Source organism: Bison bison, unplaced genomic scaffold (assembly GCF_000754665.1).
Source record: "Bison bison bison isolate TAMUID 2011002044 unplaced genomic scaffold, Bison_UMD1.0 scf7180017864190, whole genome shotgun sequence".
Lineage (NCBI taxonomy): Eukaryota > Metazoa > Chordata > Mammalia > Artiodactyla > Bovidae > Bison > Bison bison.
This window is the reverse complement of record NW_011494762.1, coordinates 2,278,106-2,298,374: the sequence shown is the minus strand read 5'-3', so window position 1 is coordinate 2,298,374 and position 20,269 is coordinate 2,278,106. Positions and strand designations below refer to the sequence as shown.

General features: G+C 42.0%; 1 protein-coding gene across 10 annotated transcripts in view; it reads right to left on the bottom strand.

Moving 5' to 3' along the window:
• RAPGEF4 (Rap guanine nucleotide exchange factor (GEF) 4) overlaps nucleotides 1-20,269 on the bottom strand; it is a 274,066-nt gene that overhangs the window by 88,081 nt on the left and 165,716 nt on the right. For 8 of the 10 annotated variants that reach the window (XM_010843829.1, XM_010843832.1, XM_010843828.1 and 5 more), the window contains 4 exons: nucleotides 10,130-10,183; nucleotides 9,708-9,814; nucleotides 5,520-5,641; nucleotides 3,835-4,018 (listed from right to left, as the gene is read on the bottom strand). In XM_010843829.1, the coding sequence (XP_010842131.1) occupies nucleotides 3,835-4,018; nucleotides 5,520-5,641; nucleotides 9,708-9,814; nucleotides 10,130-10,183 (467 nt within the window). Of the gene's footprint in view, nucleotides 1-3,834; nucleotides 4,019-5,519; nucleotides 5,642-9,707; nucleotides 9,815-10,129; nucleotides 10,184-18,356; nucleotides 19,654-20,269 lie in introns of those variants that run through there. The other 2 variants (XM_010843838.1, XM_010843837.1) reach the window with 2 other exon arrangements.

Below are 20,269 nucleotides of genomic sequence, written 5' to 3'. Positions count from 1 at the left end.
GAGACAGGTCAGGAAGATCCCTTGGAGAGGTGTATGGCAACCTACTCCAGTATTCTTGTCTGGAGAATCCCATGGATAGAGGAGCCTGGGGGGCTACAGTCCATGGGGTCGCAGAATCAGACACAACTGAAGCGACTTAACATGCTGTTAGCACGCACATTCCACAGGATTACAAACTCTCCAAAGGCAGGAACTATTTCACTACTTTCAAAAAACCTCTTTGGCAGATGCTCAAAAATACATGTGAATTGAATGGCATTTCTGTCTCCCTTGAAGCAACTGAGAGCTGAGGGACATCAGAGCTGGGGCTTTATGTTCATTTGTTCATTCAATCACTCAGCAAAGGTTTGCTGATAGCTGGCTTGGCGTAAGGCACAGAGCTTGGGATATGCCCTTTTCTAACTTCCACATCAAGTTCAGTTTCCCTCTTCAGATCGTGTTCTATCGATATGTACTACATTTTCCTTTGTAGCGTGCAATGCAGCTGTTATTAAATGATTATTTGCATAACTAGTTGTTAATGGTCTGGCTCCTGCCCTAGACAGAAAGCTTCAGGCTGGGGGTGTGACCCTCTAGTTTAATGCTGCAGCCTTTGCAACTAACATAGTATCTAGGACAAAATAAATGTTCAATAAATATTGGTTAAATGACTAAATGAATGAAATAAAATGAGCTATGCCTTTGCCTTCAAGAAACTCAGTTTACAATAATGTTTCTCTCTCTCTCTTTTTTTTTTTTTTTACAATAATGTTTCTCAACAGAGGCTTTCTGTTCAGGGCAGCTTCTTATTTTGTAGGGTTCTAGGAAGAAAGCTGAGCACTGAAGAATTGATGCGTTTGAACTGTGGTGTTGGAGAAGACTCTTGAGAGTCCCTTGGACTGCAAGGAGATCCAACCAGTCCATTATAAAGCAGATCAGTCCTGGGGGTTCTTTGGAAGGACTGATGCTAAAGCTGAAACTCCAGTACTTTGGCCACCTCATGTGAAGAGTTGACTCATTGGAAAAGACTCTGATGCTGGGAGGGATTGGGGGCAGGAGGAAAAGGGGACGACAGAGGATGAGATGGCTGGATGGCATCACTGACTTGATGGACGTGAGTCTGAGTGAACTCCAGGAGATGGTGATGGACAGGGAGGCCCGGTGTGCTGCGATTCATGGGGTCACAAAGAGTCAGACATGACTGAGCAACTGAACTGAACTGAACTGAGGTAGTGGAGTGTGTTCAACATCCCTAGGTCCTGCCACGGCCCAGCAAATGCCAGCAGTGTGGCAACCAAAACCCACAATTTCTGATACCTGCCCCTCGGGGCTGGCCTGCAGCTGTTTCAGAACCAGTGTGATATGGGCTTGAATGAACGTGGCAGCAAGAAGGGATGGAGCCAGGACATGAAGCGGAGGTAAACAAGGGACAGTGAGACACGGGCCACAGGGAAGAGCGGAGAGAAGCAGTCTAAGGGCAAGAGCACAGTGCAGCGTGAGAGCCGTCGTCTGAGTTCCCCAAATCCAGGGGATTCTCCCGTCTGTCCACCCACCGCCCCCACTGCCCCACCTCATGGTCCTTCAGGGCTCAGAGAACATCAATTGCTGGGCAGGTTTCTTGAGTACAACTCATGATGAGATCAGTGAAGCTCTGGCTTTTCTCTTTGGTAATTTTGGACTTTCCCGCAAAATTTTTGTTTGAAGAGAGGGTTTTGAAGCTAAAGGAACTGAGAATCATGGTTGTGGAGTTAAGGATGATGATGCTGATTGGGTAGAGGGAAGGCCTCTGAAACACATGGTGTGCAATTAAGAGAAAGTTGTGACCAAAAATGAGCTATGCTGAAGAGCCTCCTTGCAGCTCAGAGTAAGGGCAAGGGAGAGGGAAGAATCCTGGGGAAAGGGGAGGAGGGTGCAGTGAGAGGCTGCTGGGAGGTGGGGCCCACACCAGGAAGCTAGTCTGAGGGACATGGAGATGTGTTAAAGGGCAGTGCTTCTGTCGAGAGCCACTGGTAAATGGAGGTTGGCCAAGCCAGTGACTCAGAGTCGACACCCACAGCTGGCTGGAACCAGTTGCTGGGTGGAGTGGGATTTCATTTCCAGCAGAAAAACATAAGCCCTGTGTGCAGTGGCTGCAGGACCGTGTGCCAAGTCAGCCTTTAGTGAGAAGGTTTCCCTGAGGCACTTGCTTCTTTGTGTGCCCCACGGGGGTCGTGGAGTGTCCTAAACAGCTGAGCCTTGAAGAGCTGACGCTTTTGAACTGCGGTGCTGGAGAAGACTCTGGAGAGTCCCTTGCCCTGCAAGGAGATCCAACCACTCCATCCTAAAGGAAATCAGTCCTGAATATTCATTAGAAGGACTGATGCTGAAGCTCCAATACTTTGGCCACCTGATACGAAGAACTGACTCATTGGAAAAGACCCTGATGCTGGGAAAGATTGAGGGCAGGAGGAGAAGCGGGTGACAGAGGATGAGATGGTTGGATGGCATCACTGACTCGATAGACCCAAGATTGAGCAAGCTCCAGGAGTTGGTGACGGACAGGGAAGCCTGGTGTGCTACAGCCCGTAGGGTCACAAACAGTCAGACATGACTGAGCAACTGACCTGACTGACTGAAACAGAGGAAGGGAGCAACAGAGTCTTTCTGCATTGATCTGATTAAACACTTGAGGGTCCTCAACTTTAGCGAGCAGGTTGCTACTGATGCTCAGGTAGGTTTCCACTGAGCTGGATGGGAGGGAGCACCTCACTGGACGAATGGAGGCCCTGAAGAGTTAACAGAGCAGTGGTGTCCTCTTGTGTCTTTAAGATGAAAGCCCTGATTCTAAAAGATATGTATACCCCTATGTGCATCACAGCACTATCTACAATAGCCAAGACATGCAGGCAACCTAAATGCCCATCAACAGATAAATGGATAGAGGTGGTACATATATATTGATACCATGGACTATTACTCAGTCATAAAAAGAATGAAATAATGCCCTTTGCAGCAACATAGATGAACCTAGAGATTTTCATACTAAGTGAAGTAAGGCAGGCAAAGACAAATGTTATATGGTGTCACTTATATGTTGAATCTAAAAAGTAATACAAATGAATCTATATATAGAACAGAAAGACTCACAGACATAGAAAGCAAATTTATGATTACCAAGGGAAAAGGGAGGGGGAGGATAAGTTAGGAGTTTGGGATTAATAGATGGAAACTGCTATACATAAAATAGATAAACAACAGATTAAATATATAGCACAGGGAACTATAGCCAGTGTCTTGCAATAACCTATAACGAAAATAATCTGAAAAAATATATGGAACTGGATCACTTTGTTGTGTGCCAGAAACTAACACAATATTGTAAATCAACTGTACTTCAATTTTTTAAAAAAGAATGTGTCTTCAAGCTAAGGAGAGAAGGCTCTGCATGGGGCAAAAGAATGTGCTGAATGAATGAATGTGGCATAGGAGAACAGGCATGAAGTCCACAGTCCTGACATCCTCTGTCCTGCTGCATTAGAAAGAAGGGGGCTGCCCCAGGCTGGCACAGAAGCAGAGCAGTTTCTGTTTGTCATGGACCAAAGGTTGTTTAATACGTGGACTCCGTTTTGACATCCTGAGCCGACTGCTAACAGTCTCCAGAGTTTTAACTCATGCAATAAGGGAAATGGAACTATCTGGCTCAAACATAGAAGAACATAACAGGAGGCAAACACTGCTGCATTGCCCCTTTGCAGCCTCTCCTTTGGCCCTGGGTGAAGTCAGGCCAGGACTTTTGAAGTCAGCCACGTTTCCCTCCGCGCAGGGGCAAGCCTCGCACAGGGTGGCCCCAGCGACCAGCTAAGGGCTCTCACTCACGGTTTGCGAAGGACCATCCTCATGTGGGCGTCCGGGCCCATCTGCGACAGCAGCAGCATGGTGTCCTGCAGCTCCTCATCACACTCCTTTTTTTCCTCCTCCGTAGGCAAAGGGGCGTCCTCATGCTCATCATCCAGAAACCGATAAAATAAATATTTGTCTTGGAAGTGATGCTCCTGATCCACTACGGGAAACATGGGGGCAAGCGTCAGCCGTGGGCACCTCTGCCTCACAGCCCGTTTGCCAGAAACGAATGATGGTGTCGGGCAAGACAGCCAAGTGGCAGCGAGGCGGTGGGACTCCTCACCCTTTTCCCGTGGCCTCGCCCAGGGCCCTGCAGCTGGAAGACGGGACCTCCGGGTTGCAGGCATGCACCTCACAGCTCTCTCTGACCCGCCCATCTCCTGAGCTGCCCTAGGACTCTCCTATGAGAACCGGCCAACTTCCCTGAGATGAGCCCTCTGACCAGTGAAATTGCCTTGATGACATTTTCTAGTGTGTGGGTTACACATCCCAAAGAGGAAAATGACCAACTGCCAGATCATGCTCTATAGTGGTTTTGTCAAAGTACAGACTGAAAAAAACCTGACTTTATCAGCATCAGAATTGATTTTTTTTCTTTTTATATTTACTGTTTATAACCATGTCTGTCTGCACTTTAAAAATTAAAATAAAATTGTCTGAGCAAAGCTGACAAGACCAACCATCTAGGTCATATACCCCTAGTATCTAATAATAATTTCCTTCTAGTTCAAGTTTTAAAAAGTTTTTTTTTTTTTAATCATATTGCCTTTAAACCAGAAGATTTAGATCTCTGAAAGACAAAGTCATGAACTTGGTTTATAATCTGTCATCTATGTGTCTTAAAGTTTTAAGCTCCTTTTCAGGAGGGAGCATCAACACCGTCCAAAGATAAGGAGTGATAAATCCTTGCTGCTCAAAAATACGAATCAGCATCATCTGGGAGCTTGTTGGAAATGCAGACTCTCTGAATCAGAGTCTGCATTTTAACAAGAGTTCCAGGTGTTCTGGATACACAGTAAAGTCTGTGAAACACTGGCAAGACCATCATTACATTCCCAGGTATTAAAGGAAAGGTTTTAGTAGTTTGTCTGTTTGGAAAAGTGATCCTTAAACAAATGGCATGAAGAGTTAAACCACAGTCCCACTCCTGTCCTGAATTGTTACTCTGCTTAGATATCAGGGGCTACAACCATAGAGCACGCATGATTTTACATACGGTCATTGCGTGGGTACACAAATTGGCTCTCCCAGAAAACGCAGGTTCTGAATTCATTACTCTTTCATGTCATCAGCCTGGCCACACACTTCATTGCTCTCATTTGGCCGCTGCATCAGGATTGCTGTGCGATGCTCAGAGTATAATCACGCTATCAATGAACCGTGAATGCAAACTAATAAACATAATTGGAACTGATGCACTCGGGTTGCAATTTCATTTTCCCTTCATACGTTCTCCCAAGTTAGGAAGGTACAATGGTGGAACACTGCAATCAACGGCATCCATTTGCTGCATTTGTATTGCTAAATGAAGACGCCAGCTCTGCGGGTCCCTAAAGAGATCATAATTCTTTCTGGCCCGTGTGGGAGTTCAGCCACAACCAACCCAGGGAAACACGCTTGGCATTTCTTGAGGGCTTTCCAGGGACCGCGTGTCATCTTACCATGGTTGAGAACGCTGTCTTCTACCAGGACTTGCCACATGCCCACAGCTTGCGTTCGGGAGTGAACACATGGAGTCTGCTGCAGCATCCAGTCCACCAGCTCGGTCCCCACACAGCACTGTCTGAAGAGTGGCGGGACACAAAGGAGGGGAGGTCACCCACTTGCAGATGAAGGATGGGAGACGGCTTCTGAGAGGAGCCCCTCCTGAAGGGCTTGGTGCCCTTCTACCCTTTGGCAAACAAAGCACCACACGATATGGGCACAGGTTCTCAAACTGTTGTACAAATCAACAAGACCACTCAACTCACAGGCAACCTTCTAGGCAAGGCTGGCTAAACTTCGAAAGAGCATCATAAGTTGCAGCCCCAGGGGAGACAGAAGGGTTGCTAGGCAAGAAGCATCATCTGGCAGGTGAATCCCAGGGCCAGAAATTCTAAAGCTGGTCCCAGAAAATTTCAGGGTCAAATGAAGTGTTAGTCTCTCTGTCGTGTCTAACTCTTTGACCCTATGAGCTGTACCTTGCCAGCCTCCTCTGAGGATAGAATTCCCCAGGGAAGAATACTGGAGTGGGTAGTCAGTCATTCCCTCCTTCAGGGGATAGCCCCACCCAGGGATTGAACTTGGGTCTCCTGCATTGCAGGCAGATTCTTTACCAACTGAGCTACCAGGGAAGTCAAGTGAAGGCAAAGCGTAGTTCTGACTTCTTTCCCCTGAGCTTTGTGAGGAATGAGTTAAGGTTTGTGAGGCCCTAGGAGGTGCTCTGTGACAGGCTCTGGATAAGTGCAAAATTATATACCACTTTCTATTTTCAAGTAATACTACTGAGCTTCCTCAGAGGGGTGTTGGGAGAAACAAGCAATTAGTGATGCAAATCTCTTTGAAAAAAAAGTTCAATGTAATGAACATCAACACTTTGACAGAGCCTGTCATCTGAAGAGCTCCAAATGCTTTCTGTATAGGCACATACTCATCACTACAATGCCCCTCGGGGGTAAGATGGTCAGGATGGGCAAACTATTAATATGTATATTAGTTAGGAAGCACAGAACCACACACATACACACATGTTAGGAAAGCTTCTGTGGGGAGAGAAGTGTTTGTGGCATGACCATTCAGTTGAGGAAATGGGATGATGTAGTCTGAGGGAGGAACCCTAAGGGACAGAAGGACAAGCAGAGAGTTACAAGCAGCTGGCTGCCTACAGCTGGGTCTAGGTCACTGGTGGCCTCACCTCCTGTGCTGAGGATGCCACCATCTTTGAGGCACTGAGGCTGGTTCCAGCCCAGGGAGTTCCTCTCTAGTTGAACTGGAGGGGATTCCTGGTGCTGGTCCATTCTAGGAAGAGCGTAGCCCGGGAGGAGTCATGAGCTCCAGCACCAGGTCTGCTACATATTAGCTGCATGACTCTGTCTATATCGTTTCAAATTTCTGGTTCTTAATTTTTTTTTTTATCTATAAAATAAAAGAAGAGGGAAAGATAGCCTCGAAGGCCACGTCCGTTTCTAAGATTCTAGGAACTCTGAAATCTATCAGAGATCCTGGGATGTTCTAATTTGGATCTGACCCACCACACAAGGAAGATGTCCTGAGAAGACTATTAGATTTCCAGGACTGCTCTGATTATAGACTATTACACATTAGAGCCTCAATGGGCAAAGAGGTACCTAGTTACTCTTTGTCCTGAACCAAATGTATGATCTGTCGTGTTCCTCTTCTAATTTGAGAATTTATTAATGGGAAAAGTCATGTAAAAGTATAAAAAATCAATTTAATGTGGCTTTTAAGTCAATGATTGCTTTTACGAAAAAAAGCACATGGAATTGAGATGATCCCAGGGCTTTGGGGCCCTGGGACAGGGAATAAGGATCTTGTATTCAGAACAAAGACACATGGTGGTGCGACTTGTAGCTGATGGAATCATGGGTTTCCTCTCGATTAATGACATTTAGTTATTTTAAGATTCACAGCTGACCTCTGGTGTGGTAATCACTGGGGATGACACTGCATCTGGGCAGACTTTGACCCCTAATGCTGCTGTCATGATAGAAGTGGGGAGAAGCATGAGTAGGGGAGGGGATGAAACGGGAACCAAGATCTGGGACCAGGCACTCAAAATGTCCTGCAGGAAAAGGAAATCATGCCTCATGGGTCATTATCAACAGATCATTAATTTGTGTCATAGGGTGTGGAATAGAGTTAACACCTATGTTTCAGGGGTTTAAAATCTTACTGCTATGGAGCAAGAAAGAGATTATGGTTTCTGACTTCTAGTTTCCAATATTTGTCACCAAAGATGACATCTTTAATGGAATTTCCCTAGTGCAAGTCAACACTTGCGAAAGCATAATCACACTTTAAATTAAGGAAAAGAAATTAAAAAGTAAAAGGTCCTTCAGCTGTATGAGACTTTGAGAGTCACTTGATTAGTTAAAGAGGTTGAGCGCTCTCCCTGAGGCCACAGACAGGTGTTTGAACCTCTACTTCCCTCCAAATTATAGCAGTGTGTAGGAACTATAGACTTAAAAAAAAAGGATGAACTTCCAGAGTTGAAGGAAAGGCTTCCAAATGTAATCATCCAAAATGGTAGCTGGTAAATATCCATATTATAAGGGCAAGAGGAGCAATCTGTCCTTAGAGATGGAACATGTCCCAAGAAGAACATGCTACTGATTAAAATGTTTCTCAGATCCCACCAAATAGAATTCCAGAATTCTATCAAGAAGAGGCCATTCTAAATGTAACAAATAGGGCTTTCCATAGTGGTCCAGTGGGGAAGACTCTGTGCTTCCAATGCAGTGGATGTGGGTTCAATCCCTGGTTGGGGAACTAAGATGCTACATGCCCTGCAACGTGGCCAACAAATTAAAAAAAAAAAAGTAACAAATCATTTTGGTCTTATAAACATATTCATGACAAATGCAAGCAGAAGACTGTTTGCATAGAAAGCAGAAAAAGTGATCCTAAGAGGAAGAATTTGCCATGCATTTCCAGCTTTCCTTGGGAAGAGACTGGATTTTGAGGCAATATATTCAAATATTCACTGTAGGGTGAGTCAGGAATAATTTTATAGGTTCTATCATGGTTGACAATAGCTAGAAAGATATATATCCTTTGTGATAACTTTAAAATTTGTATTCTAACTTTTCACTGTTTTATGAATTTGGTTCATGTGAATCAAATCGGTTTTGACTCATGCTAAGTCTAATGGGTTCTGAGATCATGTCTAGGCTAAATGAGACAGAGGGCCCTACAATTGCTGAAAGAGGACTGTGAGTCTGAATCATAGGTGCAGGGAGAGAGAGTGAAGGCTTATGTGCCATAAACAGGCCATTCTAGTTCCTGAATCCTTTTTGAATTGATAAAATCAAAAGTTAAAGGTGAGACATGAATCCTTCATTGACCCACTATGGTTCAATCATCTCAGAAGGTCAGCTAAATCACATGGCCCCAGTCTTAATCATTTCTTAACTCCAGTGGCAGCCATAATGAGTCTTTATTCTGTACGATCAGAGGTGTGAAAGAGTTGAATATCTTACTATATTCATACTACAATGAAATCCTACATTAGAAAGTAAATTATGTAAAGGGTATTTTATATTTTTTTCCCTCCTGTATCCTTAGAGTTTGAAACACAATAATGCTTGATGCCCAGTAGGTACTTAACAAATGTGTAGAATGAATGAAAGAAACTTAGAAGTCAATTAACCTTGGTTTAAATCCTGGCTCTGCCACTCACTAGATTTGTGACTGGATCAAGGAAAACTATTTAATCTCTCTGAGTCTCAGATTTATCATCTGAAAAGTGGCCCTGTATCTCCCCTATAGGTTGTGATGAGGATGAAATGAGATAATGTATGGAGAGTGGTCTTTCTTGTTCAGGGCTTCAAGTATAAATGAACACTCAGTAAATGTTAGTTGAATCTCATCTAAATCTAGTAGTTTTCCTAAAATATACTGGCAAACAGAAATAAAGGTTTTCATTTCCTTGTTCATCACACTTAAACCAGTGTCTAAGCAAATTAGTTCAGGAGTAATTCCTGGGAATATTAAGGCTAATTAGAGTTAAGTGAGGATCCAAGGCAAGCTCAGAAATTCTAGACCCTGGAGGATTATAAAACATGCTGCCTGTAGATGGAAAACAGGGAAACACAAGTTTGTTGTAATTTCACTATTTATATCACACATACCTGTATGTCTTTAGGTGGTATTTTCTATCTCTTATCATGTGAGGTGCTCGAGAGAGAATGGCGTTTCGTAAAATTTTTCCAGCCCTGAGGATCTTCTCTGAAGGAACCTGAATTTTCATCAAGTGAGAGGAGGGGGAAAATAAGGAGGAGAGATTATAGATGGAAAACAAACCAGATAAATCTTTAAATCACTTTTCAATCTGACTCTGTGCTTAAAAAATACAGTTCATTCATACATGTGCATTGTTCACTTGTGTGACATGTCACTGTTTTATACTGAGAACCAAGACACACTGATATGTATTGTTTCTAGAAAGTGTATTTGCAGTTTCCTGATGTGCTGCTCTGACATATGGACCACTTCTCATAGTTACTTAAGAAACTAGCTCTGACGGCTCATCAACCCACCTACATCCCATTACCTTGGTAATGGTGTTAGCAGGACGAAGAGGAACGTGAGGTTCAATGAGAGGTGTCTGAAAAATAAAATGTTAAAGCAAAAGAAAATTAAACAAAAGTTCACTAAAGAAAATTATGGGTTGGGGATAATAAGAAACATCTATTTTTATAAAACTCAAAATAGAATTAAAAAAACAAGAGATAAAACCTGCCTAAAGAACTTGAATGCACAGGCATTCAAAGGGCAAGGTTAGACCACTCTATTTGCCAAAATTTAAATATAAATTATTAAAAATGAAAAAACCAAACAGGAATGATTAGATGTTTGTAGGCTTAATGAGAAGGGAATCAATATCTACTCAAAGCATAACAAACATCAGGGCAGAAGAAAAAGCAAAACAAGGTAAACATGAAAAGAGATTAAAATGATCTATCTCAGAGGATAGAGAGAAAGGATTGTTTAAGAATGGAAATGAGTGATTTCATCCTCTCTCATGCAGTTAAGATTCTTTTCCTGAAATCTGTATTTTTAGCAAGTTTTAATTTTTTAAATGATGCTTCTTGATGGTTTAACACACTCACATTCCTTGAACCCACTGGGGCAGCTAGGCTACCATCTCTTCCATTTACAAAGTGGTGTACAAAGTTTTCAGGTTCTGTGACTGTCAGAACTGCTCTAGGATTTAGAGAAAGCGCTTATAATTATCCATTCTTCAGCTGAAGGTGCTGAATTGAAATTCCAGGGAAATGACTTGCTATACAGCTACACAGCTGAGTCCCCTAGTCCTACTTAATCTTCTTTGCTCTGTTTTTCTGAAATATCTGGTAATGGCGTTTCCAAACAGAGGAGAAAGACACATTCCATCAAAGACTGGTAGAACCATCAATACAATGCTGTTTATGCTACTTCCAAAAGGTAAGAGAAGATAGCAGATTTACATACGAGATTGTTGTGGGCAGAATAATAGCCCTCACAGATGTTCATGTCCTTATCCTCAGAACCTATGAATATATTCGATTACATGGCAAAAGGGACTCTGTGGATGTAATTAAGTTAAGGCTCAAAATAAGAAGATTATCCTGATGGTTCTAGGTAGGTTCAATGTAATTGTAAGGTCCTTAAAAGATGGACAAGGGAGGCAGAAAAGTTAGAACCAGAGAGATAACAGTGGGAGTAGACTCGGCCTGATTTTGCTGGCTCTGATGCTGGAGGTGGACATGGGCCAAGGGCCAAGGAACGAGGGCAGCCTCTGGAACATGGAAAAGGCAAAACAACAACATATAATCATGAGCTCCTCTGGAGGCTTCAGAAGGAATGGGCCTGATTTTAGCCCAGAGACTAATTTCAGACTTCTAAACTATAGCGCCATAACGTTATTCATTTCTGTTTTTTTAAGCTTGTGGCAATTTGTTACAGCAGCCACAGAAAAATAACAGATTATTATACTTTACACTAATAACCCTTACTTTTTGCAAATAGAAGCCATTACACTGAAAATAAATTAGTAGGGTTTTCTTTTGTCCCAATTAAAAAATATAATCAATGGGGAAAATAAAAATCAATATTAATTTAAAATAAATGTATTCACGTCATGCATGTATAAACATATACCTTTTTTATCAACAGTAAATTTCAGATGAGTTGCTGCTTTTCATATTATAATAGAATTAAGAAAAAAAGGGAAAAGAATCCTATGTTTTAAGAAAACCATAGATGAGAAAGATTTGTTTAGAATGAAATTGCAGTGAATTTAAACATTTTCATCACCTTGCTGGCATCTAGTAGACATCTTTTCCCTCTTGAAATCACTAGAGCACAAATGTCAAACAATGTTATAGGATTTTAGCAGCATTCTGTTTGCAACCAGCATAGACCAAGAAATGTAAATCTGGTCCAATTCAACAGCAGTTTTGAACAGAGCCCGACTTTGTTCTGACATAGCCCACAGTCTTTTATGGAAGACCTTTCATAGGAAAGGGACCATGAGCTCTGAGTCCTGTGTTTGTACCACGTCCTCAAAAAAGACAGGAGAGAATTCTGTGATGCCAAATCACCTGGAAACATGTTCAAAAGAGGGAGACCAGCATGTATGAGGGTCCTGGCAATGTGTGCAATCAAAACTCTTGATTATTTCTGAGCCATGAGTTTCCAGTATTCATGTATCTTGTCTCTTTACATTACATAGGTTGGCTTCTGTCTAGGTTATATGTGCCTGGTTATAAACCCAAACTGTAGAAGCCTCTGGTTTTTCTTGAAAATAACAGCAGAAACCCATTTCTTCTTCCTGTCTTGAAAGAGAAGTGCAGGTACATGTGGTCTAGAGTAGACAGGAAGAGGATAAGCTTCTTTTCTATGGGGGAAAAAAATATCTATTTTTCCTTTGCAGTGGTCTTTGAGAGGCTGGCTGAGCCAGAGGTCAAGAAGATGCCCATGCTCGAGAGTTAATGATGAGTGTTTATTCTTTGGTAGGCACTATGAAACATTATTCGAAGACTGCATCTTTTTGTTTCTATAGCAATGACTACACTTAAAATGCTAGCAAGTAGTCCCTAGGTAATCTATTTGGTTGGACAGTTCCCTTTTTGCTTTCCTGGAACTCTGAAAAGAAACTACTACCAAAGCTGGGGAAACATCGGACTTCAACCAATATTGTTCCTTTGATTTGCAACTTCTAACGGGGCAAAATATACACAAGATTTCCTTTTAGCACGCTAATCTTAGTGCCAGTTCCAGGACCAAGAGGCTGTTTAATCTGTTGAAAGGCAGCATTCTCAGAGCCTTCCCTGGCTCAGAAGTTTCAGGTTTGGAGGCAACATAATGAATAGACGCTTTGAGAAGGGGAACAGTCTCTTTATTTGAATGAAGCCTCCAAGGAACAAATGCAGCATGAAAGCAGAGAAAGTTTTATTTGGGTGGTGGAGGGAGATAAAAACTCGTTTTTGAAAGGGACTCTGTATTCAGTTAGGCAAGCCTCTAGGTCCTAAGAGCTGTGTTGGTGCCTAGCAGCTGTGTGCTGTGAGGTAGGGGGCATTTGTGACAGGTAGGCTGGGTCCCTGGGGCACAGTCATTGCCAACGCCTGTTCAGGGGCCCCTCACACAGTGACTGTGACTTTTCTGCTTTTGTATCTGCTTACTTGTTTCCTTGTTAGTTTCCCTTCACTTTCAAGTAAAGTTTTTATTTTTGAGAATTTCACTTTTGTGTTCACACTCAGTCTCTTCAGTAGTGTCCGACTTTGTGACCCTGTGGACTGTAGCCTGCCAGGCTCCTCTGTCCGTGGGATTCTCCAGGCATGAATACTGGAGTGGGCTGCCATGCCCTCCTCCAGGGGATATTCCCAACCCAGGGATGGAACCTGGAATCTCTTACATCTACTTGAATTGGCAGGCGGGTTCTACAGCACTGGGAAGCCCTCACTTTAGCTGAGCTTTAGCAAAATGAGGACAGGAATTTCAGTTTATAAATGATGAAGAACAACAGGAGAGGGAAAGAAGCAGGAATATGGAGATTAGTGAGAATCCAAACAAGAAAAGCAGCCCCAAAAGCAAGATCAAGGATTTCCTGTGTCAGCCTTTTACACGGGTTATCTTCTTATTACACCAATGTTTTATTGACAGAACGAAGGCCAGCAACAAAATGGACCTGAGCTCAAACAGCTAACACCTGGAAGAGCTGGGAGGTGAATCCATGTCAGTTTTATCACAGTGTCTACGCTGTAGGAACCCATGCCACCTGCTCTTTCCTCCTACAGACATCATGGCTCACACTGTGGGAGAGAGAATATTCTGCTGAATTAAAGTTCACTGAGAAAAATGCTTCTACGCCCTTCTTGGTTGTCAGGAACCAGACTCAATCTTATGTATTTCCAGAAATAAGTGTTCACAATGTCCTACTGAAATGACACGTTAGCATCATGTACCGTGCTTGGTCTGAACTGACTTTTTAAAAAGCAATTTTGTGAAAATGAAACATTTGGCATCTAGGAACTGCCCTTCTAGGTCTGAGACAAATATATAAGGAACACAGGTAGCAGTCAAAGTCCAAGCAGGTAAACGGAGAGCAGTCTATTCCCGTGGAGGGAATTTAACCCTAGGAACTAGCTTCACACGTGGTGGAAGAGATGCTAGCCAAGCAGGTAGCCCTCAGGACTGGGGACAGAAGGAGGAGGAAGCATTACTAGAGCCAAAGTCAGATGTCTGGTGGGAGCTGGATCTCCGAGGGTCATCCCTTCCTAGAGGACCAGGCATACGAGCGCAAGACTGTCCCGCATTCAATCTCCCTTTAACCATAAACCAGAGAAATAAGGGAAAATTTTCGTTTTATAAATGATTAAACAGAAGAGAGAAAGAAGGAGCCTGTTGAGATGATAAAAGCTAGAAAACCAACTCTAAAGGCAAAACCAAGGACCTGCGGAGTTCAGCCTCCTTGTGATGCACAATGGAGCACAGAGAGGGCAAAGTATTGCTTAGAGGACAAACAGCCCAGGACCCCCACAGAGGGTGTTTGCTGTGACCACAGAGTGGGCATAGGGCCGCCCCCTGTTCCACTCCAGCTCTCTCACCCTCTCTTCTTCCATGTCTTCCCAGCCACACTTCCTGCTGGGCTCAGGCAAGGAAGGTGGACAGTGGGTAGCACAGAGTGGACCTTCACTGATGCTTCCTGGGCTGGTTCCCAGGACTGCTCTATAGTTTGATTTAAAGCCAGAAAATGTATATCACAAATGAACCCTAGAAGAAACAGACCCCCTCTCCCATTAAATGTCATACGTTTTAATACATCAATCATGTTCTGAGGACAAAAATTCTTCCTCCCTACCTGGGTATGAAAGAATCTGAATTGGGCTGTGAAAACATGATCCTCAAAAGCTAGGCAGAGAGGACAGATAAAGGCAGGGGTATTCAGCTTTCTCTCTGCTTTTCTTGGCTTTCTCCCCTGAAGACTTCCCTTAGGAGTGACCGTAATTGGTTTTTGTTTGTTTCTGGAGAGGAGATGCATTCTAGTGCTTTTTATTATGTTTATATTACTACTGAAAAGGAGAGGCAGTAAGGGAAAATATTCCTTTTGGCACCAGAGCCAATTCAGAAATACTAATCAGGTGATGAAAATACGAATTTAGCCTCTATTACAAGATGCACAATAACTCCCCAGTAGATCATAATGAGGTATAAGGCACTGTAATAGGCCTCATGAAAAACCATATTCAGGCCCTTTTCAAAGGGTGTAATTCTTTTTACTCCAGTATTTGCTCATAGAAGCCTTTTGCAAGGCACAGCATTTTAAGCCAAGAGATAAGAATAACAAGGTAGATTGGGACACAAAGCTCATGGCAGAACTCTGGCAACCCAGCGTAATAAAAAGTCAAATAAGCCCACATCCAATTCACGTATTTAATGAAGGCATATTGTGTGCAGAGCAATGTGCTCGGCTAAAGGACAGACTCTGATAAAGTACCTGGTCTAAATGTGCCCTAGATCTTTGGGGGAAAGTAGAACTTTTTATGAGTTAAACAATTATCGAGAATCTGAGTCAATGAATAAATGGATTTTAAATTCATCTTTTCTCAGTTCAGGTGAGAAAATCTTTAGGAAGTAAGAAGAAACATATTTAATTTTTTTTAGTGAAAATGATATGCTTTTTAAGAGTTACATTCCTTTATTTTGGCATTGTGGAAAAATACAACTGAAGTCTTAGAAATTTGTGTCTCTAAATCGCAGCAAGATACTCTATGATCCACCTCCTAGATTAATGGAAGTAAAAACAAAAATAAACAAGTGGGACCTAATAAAACTTAAAAGTTTTTGCACAGCAAAGGAAATTATAAACAAGATGAAAAGACAGCCCTCAGAATGGGTGAAAATAATTGCAAATGAAGCAACTGACAAAGGGTTAATCTCAAAAATATATAAGAAGCTCATATCAGAAAAACAATCTGATCAAAAAATAGGCAGAAGACCTAAACAGACTTTTCTTCAAAGAAAACATACAGATGGCCAATAAACATATGAAAAGATGCTCAACACATTCACTATTAGAGAAATGGAAATCAAAACTACAATGAGGTATCACCTCACACCAATCAGAACGACCATCATCAAAAAATCTACACACAATAATAAAAGCTGGAGGGGACATAGAGAAAAAGAAACCCTCCTGCTCTGTTGGTGGGAATGTAAATGGTAATAGCCATTATGGAAAACAGTATGGAGATTCCTTACAAACCTAGGAATAAATATATCACATGAGCCAGCAATCCCATTACTGGGCATATACCCTGAGAAAATCACAACTCTAAAAGGGACATGTACCATAATATTCATTGCAGTAATATTTACAATGGCCAAGACATGGAAGTAACCTAGATATCCATTGACAGATGAATGGATAGAAAAGCTGTGGTACATTTATACAATGGAATATTACTCAGGCATAAAAAGGAACAAATTTGAGTCAGTTGTAGTGAGGCAGATGAACCTACAGCCTCTTGTACAGAGTAAAGTAAGTCAGAAAGAGAAAAACGAGTATCATATATTAATACATATATATGGAATCTAGAAAAGCAGTACTCATGAGCCCAGTAAAGAATGGACTTGTAGACAGAATAGGGGAAGGTGAGGATGGGACAGACTGAGAAAGCTGCACTGACATGGATACACTCTCATGTGTAAAATCAGGCTTCCCTGGTGGCTCAGATGGTAAAGAGTCTGCCTGCAATGCAGGAGATCTGACTTTGATCCCTGGGTGAAGAAGATCCCCTGGAGAAGGGAAGAGCTACCCACTCCAGTATTCTTGCCTGGAGAATCCTATGGACAAAGGAGCCATGCAGGCTACAGTCTATGGGGTTACAAAGAGTTGGGTACAATTGAGCGATGAACACTTTCACATGTGTGAAATAGTTAGTGGGAAGTTGCTAAATAACACAGCAGCCCAGCCTGGTGCTCTCTGATGACCTAGAGCCTAGAGCTGGGGGATGCGGGGAGGAGAGGGAGGCTCAGGAGGGAAGGGATATATATATAATTATGACTAAATATAATTGTCATACGGCAGAAACCAACACAAAATTGTAAAGCAATTTTTGACCAATTAAAAATAAATAAAAAAGAAATGTATGTCTCACAATAATTGATGAGTACCATTTTTTGGTTGAGCAGATGAAATTAAAAGAACTAAATCAGGATTGGGAACACGTGTACACCCGTGGTGAATTCATGTTGATGTATGGCAAAACCAATACAATATTGTAAAGTAATTAGCCTCTAATTAAAATAAATAAATTTAATTTAAAAAACAAATAAAAGAACTAAATCAGACTCATACCAATGTCATCACTCTGAAATAACTCTGTAAGTTTCCCATTTGTTAAACAACAGAAAAATCATCTATACACCTCTTTGGCGTCTATCAACAGGTTTTGTTGTTTTTTGGTTGTTGTTGTTTTTAAGTTTTTCCTAATTCAAAATTGACTTGTAGATTTCCAACTTCAACTTGTAAAAACTGTCACTTCTGCTGTTATAAGAAAAAGCTGAACAAGTGAAAATAACAACTTCTCTCAGGCTCATCAGAGAACTGACTATGCAAGAAAACTGTCACCCTGAAATCTGGCAAAATAGGAGAATCCAGTCATGGCTGACATTTGTCTGCCTGGATTGGGAGCCACATATAGGTAGGAATACTTAAACAGTGTTAAACTAAACCAGGAGGCTACTAGATTGAGGTGGTTCTAATGCCTAGAGGCCTGTGTAAGCAAATCAAAATCTCAGCCTGTAACTGCTTCCGGGTTCTAAGGTTGAAACTCAAGGACAACCAACCATAGCCAAGCAGGCTTTACACTATGGCCGATCCGTAATTTCCTAATTTTGCCTTCCTTTTCTCTATAAAATTACGCCTCAAGCTCCCACTGCTGGAGTGCTCCTAACCACTTCCAGTTTGGTGATGCCAGATTTGAATCAATTTTTGCTCAAATAAACTCAACATTTTTATTATGCCTCAGTTTATCTTTTAATTATGGTAATTTTAGTGAAACTTGCTGGAGTTGAATGTGGAGTAGCTTGAGACTGAGAAACTTCTGGGGGGTGATCTTAGGTGGGCCCCACAAGTTCGTGGGTTTTACCCCCGGGAACGCCACAAGAGTCTTATGGTGACAATTCTCATGGCTCTGGCAGGGGGAGGAGAAGAGTGAGCATTATGATATATATCCAAATAAATATAACATAACCAAGCCTACTCTCCAAGGACTTTGAGAGCTTTATCCTACCTGGGGGAAGGGCATTTCTTTGTCTCTAGCCTCCTCCAGCCTTCCTGTCTCACCTAAGGGAAGAAAAAGCAGCTAAGAAATAGTTGTGAAAGTCCCATTGCAGGGACACAGGCCTACCAAATGACTGGGATTTAACCATAAGATTATAGGACTGCTCTTCCCACAAATGCCCCTCACCATGCCAATATAAACATAGTGGGTTACAGCTGACAGACATTTCTATTCAGACTCTATCTAAGGAGGAGATCTTAGGGAAGCCCTAACACAGCAGAGAAGACAAAAAGGAATCAGAAGATTCTGGAATCTATATAGCTATAGCAAATATTAAACACAGCCCATCTCCTAGCCAGAGTAACATAAAACCTCACTCTGAAGGCTTATTTATCTCAGTTTCTATTACCCAATACATCATGCCTGGCTTTCAACCAAAAATTACAAGGCATGCTAGAAGTCAAGGAAAAACAGAGTCTGAAGAGACAAAATAAGCATCAGAGCCAGGCTCAGATGTGACACAAATTCTGGGATTGTAAGATGGGAAATTCAAATGAACTGTGATTAATATGTTAACTATGGAGTAGTATTCCATTAATAATACTAATAAAAAGTAGGCACTATGCAAAAATACATTGTGTAACATAAGCAGAGAAAGAAAAACTTAAAGAGACATCTTCCTTCCTTCTCCTTTCTCCATAGACCAACCTCAGAGAAGGAAGAGCAGAAGGCGGATGGGAATTGGAGAAGGCAGGCCATCCCCCTTAACAGTGCTGGAGCCACCAGCCCAGCCTCTTCAGAGAGTCAACCCCACCAAAAGCTAAGAGTTCAAAAAAATGGACCTAGCAAGGTACCGTGGAGATTAACAAACTTATTCTACAGTTTATGTAGACAAGCAAAACACTCAGAATAGCCAACACATTTTTGAAGGAGAAGAACAAAGTTGAACTGATGCTACTCCTCTGTAAGACTTACTATAAAGCTACTGGAACCACACTGTGGTACCAGCAGAAGACAAATGTTGAGTTGGCCAAAAAGTTCATTCAGGTTTTTCTGTACAACGTCATGGAAAAACCCAAACTTTTTTGCCAACCCTATAGATTAACAGAACAGAAAGCCCAGAAATACACCGACATAAATACAGTCAATTGATCTTTGACAAAGGAGCAAAGACAAAACAATGGAGCAAAGATAGTCTTTTCAATAATGGTGCCAGGACAACTGATGTCCACATGTAAAAAGAAATGAATCTAGACACAGATATTATATTTTTCACAAAAATTAACTCAAATAAACATAAATTAACATAAAATACAAGCTAAAATAAAACTCCTAGAAGGTAATATAGGAGAATACCTACATGGCCTTGGATATGGCAATGACCCTTTTTTTTTGAGGTTGGGTCAGCCAATCTAGAGTGCCTATCATCTATTGATTATTTTTATATACTAGACAGATCACCCAAGGATCCTACAATGGAGGAAAGTGAGAGAGTAGGAGGGTGCCCACAGCCTCAGTGCTGTGAACAGGGGGACAGGATTGAAGCCCAAGACTGTCCAGTCTCAGAGCGCCTGCCTTCCCACCATGCCCTGGGATCTCTAGGTTACCAGTTTATTATGAAAGGAGATACCTCAGAAATAGCCAGGCAAGAAAGATACATAGAGCAAGGTATGAGGGAAGTGGTGAAGAGTTTCCATACCCTCTCCGGGTGCACCACTGTCCTGGAATCTCTATGTGTTCACTAACCTGGAAGTCTGGCAATGACTTTTTAAGATACAATACCAAACGCACATAAGCCATGAAAGAAATAACTGATAAACTGAACTTTCATTAAGACACAAATCTGCTCTGTGAAAGACAATGTTAAGAGAATGAGAAAACAAGCCACAGACTGGGAGAAAATATTTGCCAAAAAAACCCAC